The 25,359-nt window shown below is 38.5% G+C and overlaps 1 protein-coding gene across 1 annotated transcript in view; it reads left to right on the forward strand.

The window, feature by feature from the left end:
- IQCH (IQ motif containing H) overlaps nucleotides 1–25,359 on the forward strand; it is a gene marked incomplete at both ends in the record, with an annotated part of 175,289 nt that overhangs the window by 17,543 nt on the left and 132,387 nt on the right. Inside the window, one exon of the mRNA XM_081126407.1 lies at nucleotides 9,734–9,850. Within this exon, the coding sequence (XP_080982533.1) occupies nucleotides 9,734–9,850 (117 nt within the window). The remainder of the gene's footprint in view (nucleotides 1–9,733; nucleotides 9,851–25,359) is intronic.

A 25,359-nucleotide genomic window follows, 5' to 3' on the forward strand; every position in this document is an offset into this window, starting at 1 on the left:
TGGGCACATGTGCACATAATAGTCAAGGAAAGGGTTTGAAATAAAAGCAGCAAAAGATAAGGTAAGAGGAGGAGAAAGCTTATAGGCCAAGAGAGCATTTCATCTCCTTGTTGTGTCTGGCAAGTTAAGTCTGAAGGCGATTTGAAAGCAGAAATTTCTAAACTGTTCAGATGAAAGGAACAACTTAGAAGCATGATATAGTTGGTATGTTTGTGGAGCAGGGAAAATAAAGCCATCTCACCGCCTGAGAGTTATTCTCTATATTAATTCCATAAAATAGATGCTCCATCAATCACACGCACATAAAATATGTGATTTAATAGGATGCAGCCATGTGCAACACCTGTGCCTTAGATGGGAAGAATCTTTAATTTTGTGAATTGGGATCTAACTGAGAAAGCGATTCTCAAAATTTGATCGAAGCTAAAGTTTTGAGGATTTTTGACGTGAGGAGCCATATGGTGAGAGATCAAAGAAGGCAAAAGTCAGGGCAAGTAAGGATTGCTTCACAGGCTTTCACTGTGAGTTATACTCACTTAACATCAGGGTGGAGGATTTTGCCGATGAGCTGGCAGTTGGATTTTACAGAATAGAGTGGAAAGAAGGGAGGGCCTACAGTGAGCCGACCACCATGAGCTCTGACTTCTCATTAGAATGTAAGCTCCATATATTTTTCCTTTTTATGGTTTTAAGAAGCCTTTTCTATGAAAATATTCAAACCAAGAATAGTATTCGAATAACCATTTCTCCTCCACCTAGATTTAACAATTGTTAACCTATTTTTTATTGAAGTGTTTTAAAATATAGACCGAATGACATTTCATCCCTTCATGCTTTAACGTGCATCTCCAAAAACGAGCACATTCCTACTTACCCATAATACCATATCACACCTAAAAAATTACAATAATTCTTGAACATAACAGATACCTAGTTCATATTCAGATTTCCCCAATTACCTCCCAAATGGCTTCTACTGCTGCTCTTTTATCCAAACCCAGATCTGCTAAGATTTTCCATTGCATTTGATTATTTTATTTCTTAAGTCTCTATTCATCTAAATCAGAGCGACTCTGTTTTGTTCACTGCTATACCCAGTGCCTAGACAGAGCCCAGCTGGAGTAGGATCTCAGTAAATGACACCATAATGGTTAAAAGTATGGGTCCACCTCCTGTACCTTGGTGAGAAACCTAACCTCTCTGCTCCCCAGTTCTTCATCTGTAAAATGGGCATAATGATAGTACATACCTGCCTCATAGGGCTGTTGTAAGGATAAATAAATTAACATACATAAGTGCTTATAACAGTGCCCCATACATGGTAAGTGCTATGTAAGTGATAATACTTCTAATTATTTGTTGATGAATATTGGTCAACCTCTTTCATGCACCTACTATGTGCCAGGCACTATTTTGGTCATCAGCCAAACTCCTCTGCTCTCATGGGGCTTACATTCTAGGTGGTATGGGGCAGGCATTAGGAAAACAAAAGCATGATTTGAAAAGTAAAGATATAGTATGTTGGTTGGTGAAAGAAAAGCTGGGGGAGAAAGGGGTGTTGGAGGGTCTCACTTATAAGATGACACTTGAGCAGAAGTGTCATCTTACAAGTGATGGACATGAGGGAGCAAGTCATTTGGCTATTTGGAGGAAAAGCATTCCAGGCAGAGGAAACGGAAGATGCAAAGACCCTGGATCGTGAACAGCAAGGAAGCTGGAGAGGGATGGGCAAGGGGGAGAGAAGTAGGAAAAATAGTAGGGGCCAGATCTTGTCGACCGCTGTGAGGACTACAGGCATTCCTCTGAGTGAGGTGGGAAGCCATTGGAGGACCAGAGGACCAATATAGTCTGACTTGCAATTTGAAAAGGTCACTCTGGCTGCCATGATGAGAACTTTATGATGTTACAAGACAAGGGCAGAAGCAGGAAGACCATTTAGGAGCCTGTATTTGCATTGATGATGAAATCATCTCTCGTCCTCACAACATTTTGAGGGAAGGAATTATTGGTGTCCTCACTTTACAGATGAGGAAACTGAGGACTAGGGATGATAGTAACTTAAAGCTAAGGAATAGGACTGGGATTCAAACTCAGGTCTATTTGACCTCAAAATCCTGGCTTTTCCTCACCACTGTAACAAATACAAAGACTCAAGCCATCTTCCTGTGTTTGCAGCAAAGAAATTTACAACCGAAGAAAGCAAAATAGATTCCTGATTTTGTCCACAAATGACCCTAACTATCCCTAGAATTATCCTCAGATCTGTCACTCTAAACTTTCCCAACAAAACTCCACAGTGCAATGCTCCTGATAAAGGTGACCCTTTTCTTTCTGATTTGTTGAGTAACACTAATGTGGCAATTACGAAGCTACATTAGAATTTTGGGTAATACTCTATGATACTCTATCATATGCAGTACTGTCTTACTGTAAGTTGTCCCCATTCAATTGGCTTACATATACACTTTAAAGAGGTTTATACTTGACAGTGTACATAAGTTATAGCTAATGTAACAGATGATTGTGGTATTTGGGGTTGTTTCTAAAAAAAAAATGGACGTAAAAAATGGGCCCTTAAGACAGTATCTTCTAATAACATTGTTTCTATGAGAAGATTCAATTAGCTACGTATTTTTGACTCATAGAACCTTTTCCAGAAACCTAAGCTACTTGCTCCAATTGCAAAGATTACCTGAATTTTGTTTTAGGTATTCTGTGCTTCAGCAACATTTCAAGGTGGCATCCCAAATATCTCATGCCTTTCTTGCTGACTTACCGGGAGATGCTAATTTCTGGGCATGCAGGAGAGCCACCATTCCCTGGCCACCAACTCATGAGATTAGTTGCAGCAAAGGGAGGTCATGGAGTTAATAATTGGCCCATGTGCCATAACAATTGGACAGAATGCCCCCTTTAGCACAGTGCTGCTATAAAGCTGATGATTGTGTCACTGTGGCATATTGTAAGAATAACATGAACAGAGTAAAACTAAAAAATGTCTTATATCACTGGTGTGCTATTTCATTTTCCCAAATATCCTAATTTTAATGCTACTATGTACTAGAGATGCAAATCTCAGTGGTGTAGGAGCTCACAGTCTATAGATGGGCATTCTACAGACAGTAAGGTGAGTGCTCTAATAGCAGTTGAAAAACAGTGCTCTGGAAGGGCTGGGGTGGGGGGTGAGAGGCAGGCATGCCTAACGCCTGGGCTTTGTTGGAACCAGTAAGTGCATCATCTCTAAAATGTGTTTCAAGCACAGCAGTCTCTGGCCTCCATGTCCTAGTCTGCCAGCTCGCATAGTATGTTCTTCCAACAATTTTTCACCACTGTAAGAACCTCCAATCCACTGACCTGTCATTCTTTTACTATTTATCACGTTTGTCTTATTGCCCTTTTCCTCCTCAGCTAGATTAGATTACATGATTGTGGCAGAAATTGTTAGTTTCCGGAATTGAGGCTATGGCGGCTGAAACTCTAGCAGCCTTCCCAGACCAGCAGGGGGGGCCTCTACATTAGGGGGAGCCGGGCACCAAGCTGGAAGGAGCCCCGTTCCTAGCAACTTCTAGACTTCCAAACCAACGCTGAGCAGCCTACCTCTGGACTTCATACACATGAGAAGAATAAATTTCATCTCATGTAAACAATAGTCTTCCAGTTTTCGGTCACATGCAGAAAAACTTAGTCCTAACCTTCCTATTACGAAATTTATCAAATTTTTTATGTCTAGATTTATTGCGCCTTCTCTGTGTCATAATGGAAGAAGGACCCCTTCCCGTGCTCAGGCCGGCCTCTCACTAAGGCCCTAGCTTTTGTGGTTATCCTTTCTCACTAACCATCAATTTCTTACCCTTCAGTCATTCCCAGATCTTTGCATAACTAGCTCAGTTCTCCACACAGGCCTCAGGATAATTGTCACCTCCTCGAGAAGGCTGCCCTTGACCACCATATCTGAGGTATTCTCTATGCCGTATGCTAGTGCATTTTATTTAGAGTACTTGTGGCAATCTGGAATGTAGACGGGGCCAGGTCATGCCGCCACAGGGAAACTATTAGAGGATTTTAAAGAGGTGAGAGACATATTTCAATTAGTGATCAGAGGTTCAGGCATCCCGGAGGTCATGCCAGAGACCCATCTTAGGCCACTGCAGAGGTCTGCGCAATAATCAATAGCGAGGGCATGGACCAGAGCAGTGCCTGTGGGGATCAGAGAGGGGAAGGGATCTGACTGACGGATAGGAAGCTGAATGAAAAGCGCATCAACGGGCACTTCCTCCAGTGCGGCAGTGTGTTGTGGCAGAAAGAGGCTTCGGAGTCAGACACACAAGTCACACCCTGACTCCCTCCTTCGGGTTGTGCAACCTGAGAAGCCACTTAACCAGTTACCCTCATTGCTAAAGCAGTGATAATATCACACACTCCCTCTTGTCATTTTAAGGACTAAAATAAAGCAGGTGGATTATGACAACGCCCACCTATCACGGTGCCTGGCACCAAATGGAAGCTGAATAAATGTTAGCTCTGTTCCCAGCCTTTCTCTTACTTGCCAATTCAACTCCTATAGGAATCAGAAAATTGGATGGGCACATCAGAATAGAAGTAGTTAAGTCTTAAGGTTTTGTCCACCTGGGCAGCAGGGTGGCAGCTGGGCCATTTAAAAGGAGCTTGGAGTTAAGTGATGCTGTGACCGTGAATCCTTCTAGTCCTAGCAGGGAGGCAGAAGGGGATATCATAGAGCACAGAATGTTAGGCTAGAAATGATAATAAAATAATGAATAATCACATTTGAATTATACTTTAATTTCAAATGTGACTTTTTATTAAGAAAATTTACATTTGAATAGACACAAAAATAGAATGAAATCCATGTAACCATCACCAGCTTTAGCGGTTACCATAATTTTACCATTCTTAATTCGTCTACTCCCTCTACTCTTATTGGTGAAGTCTTTTAAAGCAAATCCCAGGCATCATATCATTTTACCCTTAAATACTTCAGATAAGGACTTAAATATTATCATGCCTAATAAATTAAGCAGTGCATTAATATTATATAATTCCCAGCCCACATTCAGTTTTCCGTTTGTCTTTCTATCGTTGTTTGAATCAGGATGTAAACAAGGTCCGTACAGTACAGTTGTATCTCATTTTATCTATAACAGTTTTCCTCACTTAAAAAATATCATTTAGCCCAGCCAGCGTGGCTCAGTGGTTGACCCATGCACCAAGGAGCCGGTTTGATTCCTAGTCAGGGCACATACCCAGGTTTCCAGCTCGATCCCCAGCAGGGGGCCTGCAGGAGGCAGCCGATCAATGACTCTCTCTCATCATTGATGTTTCTGTCTCTCTCTCCCTCTCCTTTCCTCTCTCTGAAATCAATAAAAAAAATATTTTTTAAAAAGTCATTTATTGGTTGAAGAAACCAGGTCATTTGTCATATAGGCTTTTCCCACAGTCTGGATTTGGTTGATTGCAGTCTTATGGTGTCATTTTATATGGTCCTCTTTCCCTAGTAATTCTTATAAACTAGTTTTATCTAGAAGCTTGATCAGATTCAGGTAACATCTTTTTGGCAGGAAAATTTCATAGGTGCTGATGTGTCCTTCCTTTTATAGCATTTCCAGAGGCAAATTCTTTTTTGTCTTTTAATGATATTAAGATAGATCAGTGAGTCCAAGTATTACCAGCTCTATCTATCCTTTAAAGGTTCTCCACCACATTTTACCCTAATGGTATGAGCAACCACTGACATTGACCTAAACACATTATTTCATTAGGGACTGCAACATGGTGATCTGATAATTCTCTTTCCTTCTGCATTTATTCGTTTCTATGAATAAATAAGGGAAGTTTCCCCTTATCAGCTCTTTGGTGAATCTTAAAAATAGATTTTCAGGAAAAACAGGATACATGCTTGATTCTTTTATTTATCAAGGTTAAGTTTAGCTTATTAATTTTATTAAGTTTTGGGGGAGATAGGGAAATATTAAGAACTTGTGGATTTTTATATATTTGAGTGTTTCAATCTATTGCAGTTATTATTTGATGAGTAGAAGCCCCTTGCAAGTTGGCTCCTGAATATTACTTTATAATTTGCAAGATACTTAACATACATTAGTCATTTAAACCTCATAAACAGCTCTGTGAAGGTAGGTATTATTACCCAGAACATATGGCTTGAACCAGAACTTGGCATCTTTTGTACTTCCATTAAATATAATAATGGTTGAAAGAATCAGAATGTTAAAGGAAGTTGGGTTCTTTTTTCTTTTTCCCTTTTTTTCTGATTTTGAGATTAAACAGCAGATGTCTTCAACCAGCAGGAATATAATATTAAGCAATACACACTTTAGAAGGCATTACTTGTAGCAAACACTGTTGAGAATAATGTTATGCTGATAATACTATAACTTAGTAAATAGACTGTCTCAACTTTGTTTGTGAAGCATTTCAATTTTGATTACTCTGTGTGGGACCTACTGCTCAGATGTATGTCATTTTATGGTCTGCCCATGTCTGGGGAGCTGGCATTACACGCTGCCTAGTGTTTTTAATTCAGAACTTCTTCTAAAAGAAACCTTAGCCTCTTATGCTCAAACCCTAGTTTTAATAGCATAAGCTATTTCTTTCTTATATAGCTTTGTGGGCATAGTAATAAAATAAATACCACAAAATCACTGATGAGATGAAAATTGAGCTCCCTGCTTCTGTGCAGCCATGTAGGTAAAACAGTAATTGGCTCTGATAATAACTTTTGTTCTTACAAACCAAAGTCTAAATGAGAGTCACATTTGATATATCTGCTTGTAATTACTATCAAAAGGAGAGAATATAAAGTTTGGTTTATTTAGTGACTCAAGATAATTAAATAAATCGCTGTCTTTTCTTGACCAATTTAAGAAAGATTTCTGAAATTATTTCTGATATTTATCTTACTGTTGGTAAAAAATGATCATCTTCTGGAGCATGCTTTCCTGCTTAATGGGTTGATTAATTTTGGTTTTGTTTTAAATCTATAATTGTTTTTTTCTTGGAAAACCTTATTACTGAGTCTGATAGGGCAGTTTATGCTTATAAGTATTTTCCTGTACATCTCTGTAGATATAATTTGTAAAATTGTAAAACAAATTTAGATTATGAATATATGTGGTAGTGATTTTCAGTGAAACCATGTGATATGTTACTATTATTTAAATGTAAACTCCTTTATATGTTTTTTTTAAAGGAAAATTAAATCATGTGTGCTGCATATTATTTTGGTATACATATGCTTTGGTGCCAAAATAGTAAATATTAGAATGTCAATAATTTTGAAGTACATTTCCCAAGGCTTTAGAAGCCAACTAATAAATAACTGATATTACATACAACCTTGGATTTCTGTTTATATTTTGATTCCTTACCAGAAATATCTGTGCCAAGGCCACAGGAATGTAAAAATGGACCAAAAAACCAACTGATTTTAATTCTAGTTTTAAAAATAATTTGGTATTTGATCATTTCTTTCCTACACCAGTCCTATGGCCGCAGGAAGTTGATGGAGCATAATAAAACTAAGAAAACTGCTGTGGTCCACTAGCCAATGATCCCAGAATTTAAAAGTTCTAACAAAGCTTAGACATGATAGAGGGAGCTATTACCATCAACTGTATCCAGAACACATTTTAAAAACACCCTAATTACAGAAACCACATCCAGTCAATATAATACATATTAGTAATGTCCCGATCCTTTGTAGAATGAAAATTATTCTGAAAGTTTAATTAAGAAGAAAAAAATTATATTCAGGTATTAATTTTAATGAAAGAGACACTCAGCTTCCACGCAGACACCCGGGTATAGCGCTGTGAGCGTGGGTTGGCCACAGAAGGAAACCCATCGGTAACTAGGCGCAACATTATTTTTGTCACCGTGAGTACTTCAAGGAGAAGGGAGTAGACAGGCCATATTTGCAACCCGTGTCCCTGCATGGGTTAGATAAAGTGGACAGCTGAGTACAGCTAGTTGGAGATTTGGTTTAAAAACTGCTATTAAAAACATTAAAGGAAGGTTTGGAGCCCGTGTTAGGAAATAACTAGACCACGTACATCCTGTGGATGTTTTTGCAGTCTCCTTCACCTCCACCTTAGGCACAGCCACTGATGACTTAGGGACAAAGAAGGAACTGGGTGGGAGCTAACCTGTCAGGTTCCTACAACCATTTCAACAATTGCCTCAGGACACGTTCAGAATGAAGACACGCCATTGAAAGGAAATCAGGTGTTTTAATTGCTTACAATGGCTCTTTTAAAAGTTACAAAGACCACATATTTTCAGTTCGTATGAGATGTCCAGAGTCGACATATCCACGGGAGAGAAGGTAGATTAGTAGTTGCCAGAGGCTGGGATGCGGAGGAAATGGGGAGTGATGGATAATGGGTCGGAGGTTTCTTTCTTCAGAGATGAAAATGTTCTAGAATTAAAGAGGGGTGATGGTTGCCCTGGCGTGGTGGCTCAGCTGGTGGGAGCATCATCCCACACCCCGAAAGGTGGCAGGCCCAACGTCCAGCCGGGGCACAGACCCCGGCTGTGAGTTCAGCCCCTGGTTGGGGCGCGTACAGGAGGCAAGCAATCAGTCGGCGTGATGTTTCTTCCTCTCTCGCTCACTAAAATCAATAAGCATATCGTCCCATGAGGATTAAAAATAATAATAATAAAGAGGGGCGATGGTTGTATAACTTTGTGAATATGCTAAAAATCACTAAATTACAAACGTTTGAAGAGGTAGAGTTTATAGTATGTGAATTATATCACAATAAGAAAGTCGCAAGACTTCAGAAACTGTTGGTAATACCACATTTCTTAAGTGTCAACTTAACCTTTTAGTGTCAAATCATAGAATGCCAAAGCTGGAGAGGGCCGTGTGTGTGCGGGGTGGGGGCTGGTGAATAGTTCAAGTGACCATCAAGTCTAACTGTCACATTTGAAAATAAAGAAGCTGGCTTCCAAAGAGGGGAAGTGACTTACCCAAGGGCATACACAGGCAGTCCAGGGGAAAGCAAAGCTGGAGCCCCGGCTCCGGCCGCCTCTCCGTGCCCGGTTCCGCCGCCGCTGTGCTGCTACACCCCTGGCTGCTAGCCAAGCACCTCAGCTGTAATTAATTTGAATTATTTGAAATGAGGCACACGTGGTTCAAACGAAATGCTTTTCTTTTTTTCTGAAGAAAGCGTGCATTTTCCCTGTAAAGAGCAAAATCTCTGCAAAGGAGTAAATAAATTTGTGGTGATAAATTTACCAAGTCCAAGCTGAGATTTACCTGTAAGTGTCCCCGAGGAAAGTGCCACATTAACAGACCAAGGGAGCCCTCTACCTGCGTGTCTGCAGCACAGATTTCATCAGCAGAATCCTTGACCTGGAAAGCTAAAAATAAACCCAGACCAGGTAGTCCAGTCCTTTGTCCACCATGGCTGGCTTCTGTCGTTATTTGTGAGAAAATGAACACTGTCTGAGGATGTATTTGTATGAGCAATAGGATACATGGGGGGAAATCTGCAGAAAGTTCCTTTTCTGTGAATAAACGAGAACAATTAACAGCAGAAATAAAAGACATATATATATATATATTTTTTTTCCCTAGTGAGAATTACATTAGAATAATTATTTTCAAAGGACTGTATACTCCTTTGAGGATATAAGGTGTTAGTAAGCATTTTTGTTCATCCAACATGAAAGTTTCATTGTTTCTTTGTTTCAGCAAAAGATAGGGCTGGATGTAAAAATCATGCAGGATCCTGAGAACACCCAGCACAGAGCTGCAGTCCATGCGCACTATGGAGTCAGTATGCCATATATTAATCAGAGAAAAGCACATGTAAGTAATGAGTTGTTTTAATAAGCTCTTACTTTTTTTAAGAATTAAAAGTCATACATTAGTAGTGTACGATATAATGTAGATTTTAAGTAAAGATTTTGATCCTTTTGTCCTTAAAATTTAATGGAGCAGCTTTGATTCTGTTTATAATTAGAAATGATTAAAACATGTAAACCTATTTTTTAAAGATCCATTGGTAGCTCATTCAAATTTCTCTATTTTTTTTTATGTTCCTAAATAATCTAGTTCCATAATTTTAACAATTATGAGAAAATTTAACAACAAAGAGAATTAGTAGAGAAATTCTAAATATTTTATTTCTTTCATAATAGGCTTAGCATCAGAAAAATCAAAAGGAAACAACAGCATAGTATCAGCTTCAATGGTATATACTCATACAATACACAAAATTCAAGAAAATTATTCTAAATCTGAAGCAAGCAGGGATTAATTCTTTAGGTCAGCAAAATGATGAAACGGAAAAATAATCACATGGTGATTGCATTAAGGGGTCTCAGTCTGTGCCCATTTTTGCCATTGACTTTCTGGTAAGTGTCCCAAAGCAAGGATTGGACTCTCTGTATTGTGGGATCTTCTTAGGAGAATTAGGAGCAATGCTTCACTTAATTGGGAAATTCTTTCATTTGAGATCATTTCTAATACTGAAAACAATTACCAAGGTTACATTTATACATTTTTAAATACAATTTTAACCTTTGGCTTCTCTCAAAAGCCCTTAAATGTATACTTTGGTGAAATCAAAACTAAAAACCAGATTAATTTTAGAATTAAATTGCAAACCCATTTCTAACCAGCATAATAGCCTCTTAGATTAATCTTCCAAATGTCCTGCATAGACATTTTCAACTGCCTACTTCATTTATGTAACCTTGTAATATATTTTTTAGTTTCTTTGTATGTGCTTTATGTTATTCTAACAGGTTTGGTTTAAGAGCACTTTATCACAGAAATACTTGTATAGCCCCAGAAATAACCAGAAAGTTAGATATTTTTATTCCTGCTGAAACTTTATTTAAAATGTCACTGTGAATAATGTGAAAGGGTTTTTATCTGCTCCCATGGGCCCAAAGCCCTTGAAATAAAAATATTATTTCTCTGGCTGTGGAGACAGAAGCAGATTTCTCTTTTGTTGTTGTTGGTTTTCCCCCTTCAATCTAGAATTAATATTGGCTTAGCTGGTGGAGCGCTGAAGCTTTGTAGCCCAAGGCAATTGCTGCATCTCGTGCAAACTTTTTCTGATGAGTATAGAGGTTTAAAAAGGCACAACTCCAGATTCCGAGAGGATTATGCTCTGCTTTAATGAATCTAAGAGAAGATTCAGACATAAATAGGAATTCAAAGTTATATCCAAAACTTGGAGTAGAATCTTAGTCATTTATTATATTTTTTAATTCGCATATCTGCTAAGTGCCTTGGATATTGTGCCCATGTATGTTGAATGAAGAGAATATGGGAAAGTTCTTTGCCTTGTCTGACATATAGATAATATATGCTCATTTATTATATTAAAAATCCCCTTTTTTCATAAAACTGGACTCCATAAAACTGTACACCAGAGCACTTTAAAATGTATATGCATTAGGACCATTTTACTCAAATTTACTATTGGCATTTCAATCCAAATAGTCGAGCCTATCATTTTATGTTGATATATGTACGTATGATGGTACTAACTAAAAAAACCCAGTATTTTCATTTTGAATTTATAAAACAGAAGCATTGTGCAAAAAAACCCTATGAAAGAAATAGTCAGGTGTTTGGTTTTAAACAACCACATAGAGCACTTGAGAATAAATACAGTTGTGATTTACCACTTATAAAACTGTTTTTGAAAGCACTTACCCAAACCGCAGCAATGTGTCTGTGTTGTGATGTATAGCTAATTAGAAAAGCAGCATCCAGGCTAATCACTTTTTATAACTCCTCGAAACGCTCAAAGGGGATTATTATTTGGCTGCCGAAGGCCATGTGTTTCCTTACTTTTGAAACTTAAACAGCTTGTCAAAAGCCTGTAAATCTGAGACATTTTCTGATGGAGCAAACTTGAATATATAGTTAATTTACATTATTAGCTCTTAGAAACTGGTATTTTCTTCATTTTGTGAAGAGGTATAAGGTGCTGTACAAAGACTTTAGTGCATTGAAAACACATCTATGCCAGACATACATATGCACACACATACCCCCCCCCAAAACTGCCTTCAGCATGTTACATCCTATTAACCCTACCAGTAAAATCAATTTACAACAAAATGTTAAAAGTAAAACTCACTGATGATTTTTTTCAATATCTTAAATGTGCCTAATAATAATAATAATAATCATAATAAACCCTCTAGCAGGTTTTTGAGAAGGGCCTTGTAGACATGGGGAGAGAAGAAGAAATCTCTGATACTGCTTGTGCTGAATGACATTTAGTTCCAGTTACACACCCCAATGCAACACATTAAAGGATCTACAGAAAATTTGACTTTGATTTATTTTGTTTTAAATAAAAAGGGTTTCTTAAAAGGCTTGAAACATGTATCTGTTACATGAATTTTAAAAGAACGATTATGAATGCATAACAAAATAGCCAAACAAAACATTGCTTTGAATTGCTGCGCAAATAACTCTGATTATAACTGTTATGACCTAGAAAAGAATCATAAAAACATTTTTCTTTTTGGCAAGATGTGAGTTGCTATAGAATTATACCAGTTCCTTGGGCCCACTTTCCAAATAAATAAATATATAATGCAATGTAAACTTAGAATCTTTTATTTATTCATGAGGCTGAATTTAATGCTATTATGATTTCTAGATTTTATGAGTCATATGTTATGCAGTGTTTTTCACCAACTTAGTTGGGTAGCAACTGCACTTCACAAATCACAGTTTCATTCTTTGCTGTTTCACTCGGGGCGTGCTTAGCAATCGCTCTCACTGAAAGCACATTCACTTCTGAAATGATAAAGTAATGGAAAGTGAGGCAATTGTGTTCATGTCGAAGGGTTAGAAGCACCAGAAGTAAGGGGCGGGGCGAGGAGGAGTGGGGTGGGAAAGAAGGGCTATTTCAAAATATGATTGTGTTTTAAGCCCATGCATATGGCCACAATTACAGTCACAACATAATTTGGCAACAGTAGCAGAATTAGATTTAAACAAATTGATGTTACACTGCAGTAATTCAGAATGAGCTTGTTGCATTTATAAAGCATAACAAGAAGCAGAGTGAATTAATAAACCCTTCTTGTCACTAAAAATAAAAAAGGGAATAATTGCTGAGATGGAGTTAACTTAACAGATGACTATAGTCAGCATCCTTTCAGCCTAGAGATGGGAAAGTGAAGGTCACCCCCATCTCCGATGACAAAGAGGGAACGTTTTGTTGGTAAACAAATTAATCTTTTGAAAGGTCGCCATTTGTTTTAAGTTTTTATCCAGTTCTTGTCATCTGGAATCAGAGATTGACTGTCACTTCACCAGGCAGGGGTGCGGTGGAAGCAGACAGAGCTGCTTCTGTACATATCAGCACTCCTTGACGAAACTCGCCGCCTGATTGGGATGCTATGGGCTGCTGGTTTACAGCTGTCTCCGGACAAGAGCGGAGGCCCACCCCTGAATTCCAATAAGATGGGCCTGCACATTCCGCCTGCTGGAAGCTGGCCCGCTGCCCACAAGTAAAATGTATTGTAGTTCAAGCCAGCAATTATCTCTCCCACTTCCTTCTGTGCTGCTTCTGTTCCCTTTTTCCAAACACAGATGTGGGTATTCACTCAAGTTCGGCGTCTATCCTTCCTCACACCTGCCGGGCGGAACTTTGACAGAGGTAGAGTCTCGGAGCCAGCAGACCCCGGTCAGATGGCAGCTCCTTGAGAGCCGTTTAAGAGGAAAGTGTTGATTTTTCAGGAAGTGTAGAGTCAGCGTCTTGGTCCCCCCTCCCTTTTCCCAGGAGCATTTGGTAAATTAAATTAGTCAAACAAAAGGAAATAGCTTTAAAAACATTCAGAAATGCCATATCCTATTTATGACACACAGTCATTACCCAGTGTGACTGCGATGGCCGCTTCTGTCACTGAGAAAGCGCTTTCTCTCCACGTTGCTTTCAGAGAGACTCCAAGAAAACAGTGACCTCTCACGCTCTTGACTCTCGGCCTGTAAGAGGAATTCGCCACTGGGTAGGGTGGTGCTGGCGGGAGTGTGGGGTGTTTCCTTTGTATGTTGTCGCTCTTTGAGAATTTTAGTTCTGCACTGGTTGGGAGTGCAGGGAAAGTGAAGACAGTGACTCGACAGTTGTCATTGCGTGGTGTCAGGCTCTCTCACCAAAGCCCATTACTCTGGGAGTGGGGAGAGACAATTAGATAATGTTCATGGAACATTAGCTGGAGCGAGTTCTCCGACTTCTTGCGAATGCGGTGCGTCTTGAGTTTCTGCGCTGAGCTCCTGCATGCGCGCCCAGGCCAACCCTGTGCTGACCTCCAGCATTTTCTAGCTCTGGGCACAGTGCTTCTGGGTCAGAGTGCCGGGTGTGAATCCTTACTAGACTGGGGTCTCCCAGAAACAGCTTCCCTTTCCTCATGTGTAAAATGGCCATCATTAGACTCCCTCACAGGACTGTGTTGGGATTTAAATGAGATCATTCAAAGGTCCTGGTACAAATAAGCGCTCTGAAAATATCAGTTATGGCTGTCGGCAGTTTTCACATGCTGTGTTGTGCCATGTTTTATCCTGCCGTCTGAAGCTGACGTTGTCGGGGTTGGGGGAGAAGCGGGATGTGCCGCGGCTGCGCAGCCTAGAAGCGAGCAGGAGTCTCCCGCCCTTAGCCGGGCGAGCACCCTCCCGCCGGCCGGCTGCAGCTTCCCCGGGGAAGCCCGAGCTCCGGGGGCCCAGCGGCCTCGCCACGAGCCGGCTGTTTCCAGGAGCAAGTCACCTACCCTTCCATTCTCATTTTCTCATTTATAACGGGGGGGCTAGTCGGGAGGCAGTCTGGTGGGGGGAAGCATTGGAGCCGAGTGGGTCAGAGTTTGGGCCCTGCCTGCCGTTGCCCAGGTGTAACCTGGGCAAGGAAATAACGCCGCGTGCTCGGTTCCCTCTCCTGTAGAGTCAGGACAAGGGTGGCTGCTAGGCAAGGGTGTGATGGGGACTATAGGTAACAGAGGGACACTGCAGGCACATCATAGGTGCCTAATAAGGTTCCTGCCTTTCTGAAAAACGCATTCGTATTAAAAAGCTCACACTTCCTTCTCCCTTCTTCTAAAACCTGTGCATCCAGAAGAGGATCTGATTTGGCTCCTCTCACACCCCAGTGTAAATGAGCGATGGGTGTAATGCTCTGGCTTTCAAACTGTTACAGAGAACTCCAGTGCGTTTCAGGGAGGCTGTGAGCATTTCATTCATATTTCATTTTTATGATAAATATTTTAAAGTGTAATAAAGAACAATACATAATGGTACCAAGTTAGATACCATTAACGGGTTAATGTGTGCTGCCAGCTTCACTCTGTGAGCACATGGACACGGGCATGTGCATGGGTGTATTTGTGTTTGTGCACATGTACATTTGAACTTCGTTTTTGTTTTTTTCTGTTAATCCTCACCAAGGATATTTTTTCCATTGATTTTTAGAGAGAGTGGGAGGGAGGGAGGAAGGAGAGAGAGGAGAGAGAGAATGAGAAACATTGATGTGAGAGAGACATGTAGATTGGTTGCCTCCGGCGCCCAGCCAGGGCAAAGGATCAAACCTGCAACCCAGATACGTGCCCCTAACCGGGAATTGAACCTGCGACCCCTGGGTGTGCAGGATGACACTAACCACTGAGCCATACCAGCCAGGGCTAAATGTTTTATCAAGGTATTTTTTATGAGGTAGGGTGCATTTTTGTACTAGTCAAATTTTGAAAATTAGTTATCTTCTCATATAAACTATAATAATCATACAAATAAATAAGTGAAGATTAAATGAGCTAATACATGTCAAAATCTTAAAGCAGAGCCTAGCCCCTAGTGAGCATTCAATAAATGTAAGCGGTCTCAGTATTATAACACACGCGTTGGTGCTCAGCAAAGCCAGGCAGGGTCTCAGGTGCACACGCCTGGCACAGCGTACCGTCCATTGGACAATTACAATAGCACGTGCTGCCCCGTGATGATACCGTGCTATAGGTGGTTCCATCGCTCATTTAGGTTTGGGTCGGCTCTTACCTGGTTTGGAATGTGCTGTACAACCTTCATTTGACATCACAGGGTTGCAGTGTCACTTTACAACTGCAGAGAAAAGACCAGTAATAAAGCGTCATCTTAAAATTTGGATTCAACATACAAAACAAAATAGGTTGTTCTGAAACTGAACATCTGACAGAGAAAGGCGTTGAGATATTGGAAAAGAATTTCAATGGGACGTGATGGAACATCTTAAAATGTTACAAGACACATTTGAAAAGTACTTTTGATCACTCACCTCTTCAATAATAGCATTTATTTTAATTTTTAAATATGTTTAAATATGTTTTATTGATTTTTAGAGAGAGAAAAACATCGATCGGTTGCCTCCCTTATGCTCCTGACCAGGGATCAAACCCGCAACTGGGCAAGTTCCCTGACTGGTAGTAGAACTGACAACCTTTCAGTGCATGGACGATGCCTAACCTACTGAGCCACACCGGCCAGGACAATAACAGCATTTATTAAGTGTGCCAGACACTATGCTAGGTTCTTTATGTACACTCTTATTTACCCCTTACATCTATCAAATAGATACAGTTTTTATAACCATTTGACACTTAAGGAAACTAAGACTAAGATTTAGCTACTTGCCTAAGGTTATGAAGTAAGCAAGGGAGTCAGGATTCAAATTATTCACAAAATCTATTTGTCAAATCTCCCCAAATTGAATACTTAACAACTAATCCTTAATTATTAAGGAATATGAGTAGTTGTTAGATATTGTTAGTGATTCTATTTTAAAGCAAATTTCCTACTCTTCCTTAAAGTTTCCAAATTATTTTAATTGAAGAAAATCATGAGGTTATAAGTACCATAACAAATTGTTAGTTATTTGAAATTACTTATCTATTTACATGAGGATTTTCTCCACCTTGTGCAGGCAAAATAAAATACAGACACAAACTGTCTGCTGTGATGGGTGTAAGATTGCAGTTATTACCTATAACTCTTGATTTCATAATTTGCTTTCATCAAAACAGCCTCATTGTTGCCAGTGCTGATTCATATATACATACAGATATATGTAACTAATATATAGTATATACTTATTTATATACATGTAAAATTCAAATATAAAGTTATACTAAATTCTTATAAAACTTGCATTTATTTACATATCAGCATTCTACTTAAGGTTGCATTTGAGAAATAGATTCTATTGCTGAAAATAAATTTAAAAATCTTTGGCACTAGAGTATTACCTCTCCCATGGGCTTTTGCTTTTTAACAAGAGTAAATCCTCTATTTAATTAAACCCGAGGAGTTAGACTCTATTAAGGGATTTCAAGCATGAGTAGGCAGGGAGAAGAGGGATTGGGGGAGATGCAGGAAGAGCCTTTGCACTGCCCTGGAATCATCCCAGGTCAGCAGCCACCTGCTAACTAGGATCCCTGGTAGGATCCAGTGCCTTTGCACTTTGTGACTTGAGCTTTGACTTGAGTTTGGACTTCGTACTAAGAGATTATGTTTCTAAACTCATAATTCCACCTTGATGAGCCAAAAATTAGGTAGATGGAGGAGCCTGAGTCAGCTCTGATAAATTTAAGGCACAAGGGGCCCATGAATAGAACTGTATTTAAATATAATTGGTCTCCAATGTTTATTATTTTATGCACTTATAAAAACATTATTCTGAGAAGGGGTTCTTAGGCTTCACTAGACTGCCAAAGGGGGTCTATGACCCCCCCAAAATTAGAACTCTCTGTGATAGGTTTCCTTTTCATTCATACAAATATCCAATGTGTATCAGAAAAGAGAACTTAAAAACTCTGTATTCCTGTAGATGAAGGATCCACTCCTCTTAGCTGATAGTGCAAGAAACCTACCAAAAAGTGGGTATATCTAGATGGCCACTCCAGGTTTTCATAAGAATTGCATCTTCCTGGGTGAAAATATAAAAATTCATGCTTTCATCTAACTACTGTTGCTTTTCTGTTGCAAGCAAGAAAATGGAAAACTACAAATGCGGTAATGCTTGCAATATTATAGTCAGTGTTGTGTTTAAAATGAGGCAAAGGAGAAATACTACTGCAAGTAGCACAATAGCATTAGCCACATGAGAAATGGGCCTAATAGAACCGTTTTTATCATGACCCAGGTTAATTATCTACTGAGAGGTACTTGAGATGAATAAACACTATTGCTGTGCTCTCCAATATTCTAACCCATTGTACCTTAAACTGTACTTGAATTCAAATATACATTCCTAGCCTTTTAAAACCTCTTTGGTAGAACAGAAGTAAGTATCCATAGGCTAGAGTGATTCACCCTATACCTCAGCTAAAGGTCAAAGAGTCATAATTCAAATTCAGCCAGCCTGGCTTCCAGGTTGGCATTCTTACCCTTATTCTATGCTACCTTAGGGAGCTTTGAGGATGGTGGTTTGACCTGCGTTCCAGGGATAGAGCTGGGACCCGGCAAAGAACTGCTTCCTCAATGACCAAGGAATCTGTGGAGGAATTTCTCTGCCTTGGTCTGGGAAGAGAAGTAAAAGATCAAATTACTTAGTAAGAGGTGACATTAACTCAAGGATTAGAACAAAAAGAGGAGCTGGTGCTTCCTCCCCCAGCTTTACTGATGTGTAAATGGCATATAACATTGTGTAAATTTAGGTGTACAATGTGATGATTAGATGGACATATATACTGAGAAATGAGTAGCACAATAAGGTTAGTTACACCTCCAGCATCTCACAGAATTACCTTTTGTGTGAGTGTGCATGTGTGGTGAGAACATTTAAGATGTACTCTCTAGAGCTGGTACTTTTAAAATGGAAACTTCCCCTAACTAGACTGTAAACCCCTTTGAGGGTAGGGACCACATCTCCAACATCAGGCACAGTGTCCAATCTGGTCAGAATCCAGTATAAACTCACTGTTGATTTGTGTGTATGTGGTTAATGACTTTGAACCACTTGTTAAGGACCTGTGTAATTGAGGTAGGCTGTCTCAAGTTAATTTAAGTAATGAAATTTCATGTACCTCATTTGATTACATTTATAGAGAACTCCTCTTTTGGGCCATAAAAATGTCCTCCCAGATCTCTTTAGGTAGAATTATTCTTCCCTTCCCTAGATCATCATTGCACACATTTAAAGCTTTTACATGCCATGCCTTGAATTTACTGAGCGATGTCAAAGAACAGTTGAATAGTCCTGGCCAGGCAGCTCAGTTGGTTATAGCGTCCTCCCAATACGCCAAAGTTGCAGGTCCAACCCCCAGTTGGGAACATACAAGAAACAACCAATGAATGCATAATAAGTGGGGCAGCAAATGGATGTTTCTCTCTCTCTCAAAATCAATTTTAAATAATGGTTGAATAAATAAAAATATGTATTATATTCCTAAAAAGGAAAAATAATTATAATAAGAATGCCAGTTCTTTCCAAAGTAATCTTTATATCTAATATAAGTCCAATCAAAATTCTTATGGGTTTTATTTAATTTGTGTGGAATATTAATTTTTTTCAACTTGCCAGTGTTCATCATCTTGAAAAATAAATGGGCAAAGGCTTCATTTTTTTCCCTGAAGAAGATTAATAAAGGTGAACTTTTCATACTACTTATTAAAACATATAATTACAGTAATTATAATAGCAGCCTGTGGGTAGAAAAATAAACAGATCAATGGAATAAAAAAAAGCGAGCAAATATATTAACCTTAGAATAAAAGATAACTTTTAAGAATGTCACAAAAGTGACATTATAAATCAGTAGGAAAGGGAGGACTTGTTAGATAAATGGTGCTGAGTCACTTGGCTAATGACTTGGAAAAAAAGCATTAAGTTAAATCCTAACCTTACATCCTACACCAAAGAAAATTCCAGATGGATTAAAGTAAAATGTTTTTTGAAAGAATAGAAATAAGCAAACCACAAAAACAAAACTATTTTAGTCAAAGGAAGGTTTTTTTAAAAACACCATAACCTCATATAATATTAACAATCCTCATTACAAGAAAAGTCCATGTTTATATTGGGCTCCAACCGTGGATCTGTCACTAACTTCTGTGTGATTTTTGGGCAGATCACTTATACTCCTTGGGCCTTATTTCATTCATTTGTAAATTTAGGGTATTGGATCAAGTCATCTCTAAGTTCTCTTCAAGTTCTGACAACCCACAACTCTCACCCTGATGAAAATCTATTTCCTTTTGTTCCCTTCCTTTCTCATCTATGATCACCAACATATGACATGTAAAACAGAAAAGCAGGCCAGGCAAAACTGTTTTCTCCTCTGATTGTAGAAATAAAATTCACAGGTGTTAATGTTTTCATTTTTCAGTTATGCATTTCACAAAACATTTGTTGAGCACCTACTGTGTACCTGACCCTGTCCTAGTAACTTCTGTGTGTCATCAGTTTTAATACTCAGAACATGTCAGATTATTACCCCCATTTTACAGATAAGAAACAGGACTGTAGAGGTTAAGATGTAAGATTAAGTCATATCAATACATAGCTCACTAAGAATTTCGACTTAAACTTTCTTATGACAGTCTGATTCAGCATTTAGGAAAATTATTCCAAGAGAGATTGTGCAAAAAAGACAAACTCACACACACAGTATTAAGATGATCTAATTATTCCTCACAAGTCAGTTTCCTTACTAGGTTAATAATGTATTTTTAAAATGGATGGCCAGTGTGGCTCAGCGGTTGAGCATGGACCTAGGATCCAGGAGACTGCGGTTCGACTCTTGGTCAGGGCACATGCCCAGATTGAGGGCTCGATCCCCAATAGGGGGCATGCAGGAGGCAGCCGATCAATGACCCTCATCATTGATGTTTCTCCCTCTCCTTTTCTCTCTCTGATATCAATAAAGGCATATATATTTTTTAAATGGACTTAATTTGTATTTGGGGTTTAATTCCCTCATTGACTTAAGCAAAAATACCTGAACTAGAAGTGCTCCCAGCCTCCTTTCGGGCTTGCTTAGGCATCTCTTCCGCAGGCTTTACTGATACAGCATAGAAATTATGGCAAAGCCCAGCGGAGTCATTGAAGTGCAAGTCTCAGCACTGCTCAGGAAGGGATGCCAAATTAAATGAAAAGAGCCCCAGCAGCCCTGCAGCTGCGCGCCAGCCCACTGCTGGGGTGAGGTAAATGAGGACCAACCTTCATCTCACTGGTGACCCTCGCCGGTATTTAAACAAAAATGCCTGGAGACCGGCACACTGTTCTTTAATAGGGGAATAAATAGCAATAGCAAAAATAATTATAACAAATGATAAGCCCATTCACAAAGTCTTCCTTAGACTTTAACTGAAAAGATTACCATTTAAACTCATTTCCTCTCATGTGGTCCCTAGTGAAGGTTGAGACAGTAGAGTCTGTCTGAGCATCAATTTTTAATTCACAGCCCTAAGTTTCCATAAGAAAAATTATATAGAAGGCAGAGGTAATCCAGTTGCTTTCCTTTCCACTTCTTGTGACAATGATTGAGCCGTGGTGTGGTATAATATTCACCAACATGCAAAGATCACAAGCGTAGGCAAGTAAGTCTTCTTTTTTTAAAATATAAGATGTAACTGATATATAGGTGAAATATCAGTACTTTCTTATTTCTTAGTGATTTTTCAGAATTTTGAAATTTATTTTGGAATGTAGAAGTAAATGCTATCAAACATATAGGGAAAAGCAGTAACAGAAATAAAATTTCTTTTTTACTTGTCAGTCTGAAGCCATCAAAAAATTCTAAGTCCAGTGTGTTTCAAGCTCCTTTGAAGAAAAGTTTTTATCTAAAATCAAGTTATCACCCTATCTTTTAACTTTGCAGAATAGTCTAATATTAACACATTACAGCAATTATAATTGTTAGCTATGTATAAATCCTTTGATCAGTGTTTTTCCAAAATGTATTCCAAAGAATACTGGTTCCTTTGGAACGTTAATAGGCATTCCATGAAAGGAAAGTTTTGTGGTCCCATAAAATTGGGAAACATGAAGTTACAGAGAGTCAGACTAATTTTATACCATTAGGCCACCTGGAGTCACTAACACGCTGAGGTACATTTTGAATCTTTAGGATGTTGCTTAAGTGCTGAATTTTATTTAACTGTTTTTAATGGAAATTTTTAGAAGATATTACGTATTTCCTTCCTTAGTCACATTTCACTGGAATTTAATATTTTCTTGAATAGGCTTTGGGGCATCATAACAAATTCCATTTTAAAAAATGTGATGCATGCAGATGCTCACACCGCAGACTTCTATGTGTTCAAAATAATATTTTTTCTGGAGTCTCCTCCACGGTCGTATCTGCTCACCACATTCTTTGAGCCTGTTCACAATCCCGTGGTCACGTCTGCTACTAACTACCCTTATCACCCTGAGAACACTTCCAGTTCTGAGAACTGACCCCGTGTGTGCTTTTCCTCTACCTCTCTCCCCGCTCCCCTCCCTTTTTCCCCTCCTCCCCCTCCCCTTACCCTCCTCCTCCTCTTCTCTCCCTCCCTCCTTTATTTCTAATATTGGTTATTTATGCTTTCTCTTTTTCTTGATTAGTCTTACTGAGGTTAGACTTTTCTAATGATTCTTAGACAATCTTTTCTAAGAATCATTCTGGCTTTGTTAATATTCTTTATCGTTTGTTTTCTATTCCATTGATTTATCCTCTTTGCTTTTTTATTCTCTCCCTTCTACTTATTTTATTTTACTCTTTTTTTGAAACTTTCAGAATCTTGGATCGCTGCCTTTGACCTTTCTTCTTTTCTAATATAAACATTTAGACTGGTAAATGTCCCTCTGAGCAGTGTTCCACCTGCGTCCTACAAATTTTGACATGTTGCATTTTCATTATCATTCAATTCAAAACTCCCCTCGTGATTTGTTTCTTTGACTAATGAGTTATTTAGAAGTGTGTTGTTTGACTTCCAAATATTTGGGAATAGTTTTACTTTCCTCATTCCTTTTTCTTTTTAATCTTCACCCGAGGATATCTGTTCCATTGCTTTTCAGAGAGAGTGGAAGGGGGGAGGGAGGGAGGGAGGGAGGGAGGGAGGGAGGGAGGGAGGGAGGGAGGGAGGGAGGGAGGGAGGGAGGGAGGGAGGGAGACATCGATGGGCTGCCTCCTGCGCTGCTGCGACTGGGGCTGGGGATCAAGCCTGCAACCAAGGGACAAGCCCTTAGCTGGAACAGAACCAGGGACCCTTCAGTCCGAGGGCCGACACTCTAACCACTAAGCCAAACAGGCTAGGGCTCCTCATTCTTATTTAATTCTAATTTAATTCCATTAGGGTCAGAGAACATACTTTGTAAGATGGAAACCTTTTGAAGTTGATCAAGGCTTATGGTCCAGAATATAATTTATTTGGTGAATGCTCCATGTACATTTGAAAAGAATGTGTCTTCTACAGTCAAGGTGGCTGATGGTGATGTTCAGATCTTCTGTATCCTTACTGATTTTTAAAATTTATTTATTACGCAAATTACTGAGAGGGGATTTTTAAAACCTTCAACTCTGATTGAAGTTTGTCTATTTTTTCCTTTAGTCCTGATAATTTTTGTTTCATGTATTTTGTGTTAATATTAGAGGCGTACATGTTTATGATTTTTGTGTTTTCATGGCTAATTGACCCTTTTATCTCTCTTTCTCTTTAATATTACTCCTTGTCTTAAAGCCTACTTTGTCTGATATTTATATAGCCACTCCTTTCATTTGTTCTTACTATTTACATGGTATATCAATCTTTTTTGTCATTACTCCCATTTGTGCCTTTAAAATTAAAATTCATCTCTTATAGAAAACATACAGTTTTATCTTGCCTTTAAAATACAGTCTGATAACCCCTCCTTTTTATATTGTTTAGTCCATTTCCATTTAATTTAATTATTGAACAGTTTGATTTAGAACAACCATTTTCCCCATTTATTTTCTATTTTTCCCATCTCTTTTATATTCCTTTATTTCCTGCCTGACTTAGGGTTATGTGATTTAAAAGAATTTTTTAACACTCTGTTATATTGGCTTTTAAAAGTATATCTCTTTGTATTATTTTTAGTGGTTGCTCAAGGGATCACAATATGCATCCTTAACTTATTAGAGTTTCCTTGGTGTTAGTATTGCACCAGTACATATACAATATAAGGAACATGCATTGAATTCCATTTACCTCCAAATCCTTTGGCTATTGTTGTCATGTAATTTACACTATTGTAAACTAAACAATATGTTATAATTTTTTTGCCTTAAACAATCAATTGTCTTTGAGAGAACTTAAGAGAAGAAAAATAAATTCTTTTATATTTACGGGAGGGATCTGAGTCTTTTATATTTACCAGAAAAGGACAACTTGTGTCATTTCTTTCAGCCTAAAGAACTTCCTTTAAGCATTCCTTGTAACACATGCCTGCTGATGACACATTGTCTTCTTTTGTCAAAAAATTAACACAAAAAGTCCAGAGTTTATAATTATCTTCAGGAGAATTAGTTTGTTATAAGCTACTCCACCGTTATCACAAGGGTAACTAAGCCATTATTTAGTCTTGCCACTACAATACCTTTATCAAAAAGGAAAATATTTGCTAACAATATACCTGTGTTAATTGCTCCTTCCCAATAAGTCTTAAGTGGTTATATTTTCTAGAACACTGTTTTGCTCTATTCCTTCTTCAAATGAGATAAGATAGAATTAGATAGGTTCTGAATTTTGTAATGCCTTCAGAATACTATACAAACACTGACAATCTATGTGGTAAATGTAATAAGAGAAGTACACAAAAACTAGAGGAGGTCAGAGGAGGAAGAGATCAGAGGTGATTTTCTAGAGAAGATTACCCTTAAGCTAGTTGTAAAAAGGGGACAGGAATTTAATAGCCAGAGCTGAGAGAGACAGAAAACATTCTAGAAAGAACATTACAAGCAATGTAAAAAAGTGGAAGTTTGGAGGCTCAAGTCTTACTGGTTACAGCTATAAGTATCATTTATACCTCAAAATTAATACTTAAAAGTTCATGACATGAATTTACTGCTATGCATGACAATATGGGTAAATCTCACACCAGTTTTAAAAGTAAAAAGTCAAATACAAAAGATACATACTGTAATAATCCATGTAGATAAAGTTCAAAAATAGATGTGGTGACGGGAGGAGCATGAGAGGGCCTCCAGGGTGGTTAGAATGCTCTTACTCTGCATGTTGGTTACCCACAGCGTCTACTTCGTGAAATGTATCATCTGAGAACATTATGATTGGTGCCTTTTCAAAAATCAAAGTTATACTTCAATAAAATATTTATGTAAAAAACTAAAACCCAATATCTGATGTGAAAAATAGTTTCTGTT

Source organism: Miniopterus schreibersii (assembly GCF_964146895.1).
Source record: "Miniopterus schreibersii genome assembly, chromosome: 1".
Lineage (NCBI taxonomy): Eukaryota > Metazoa > Chordata > Mammalia > Chiroptera > Miniopteridae > Miniopterus > Miniopterus schreibersii.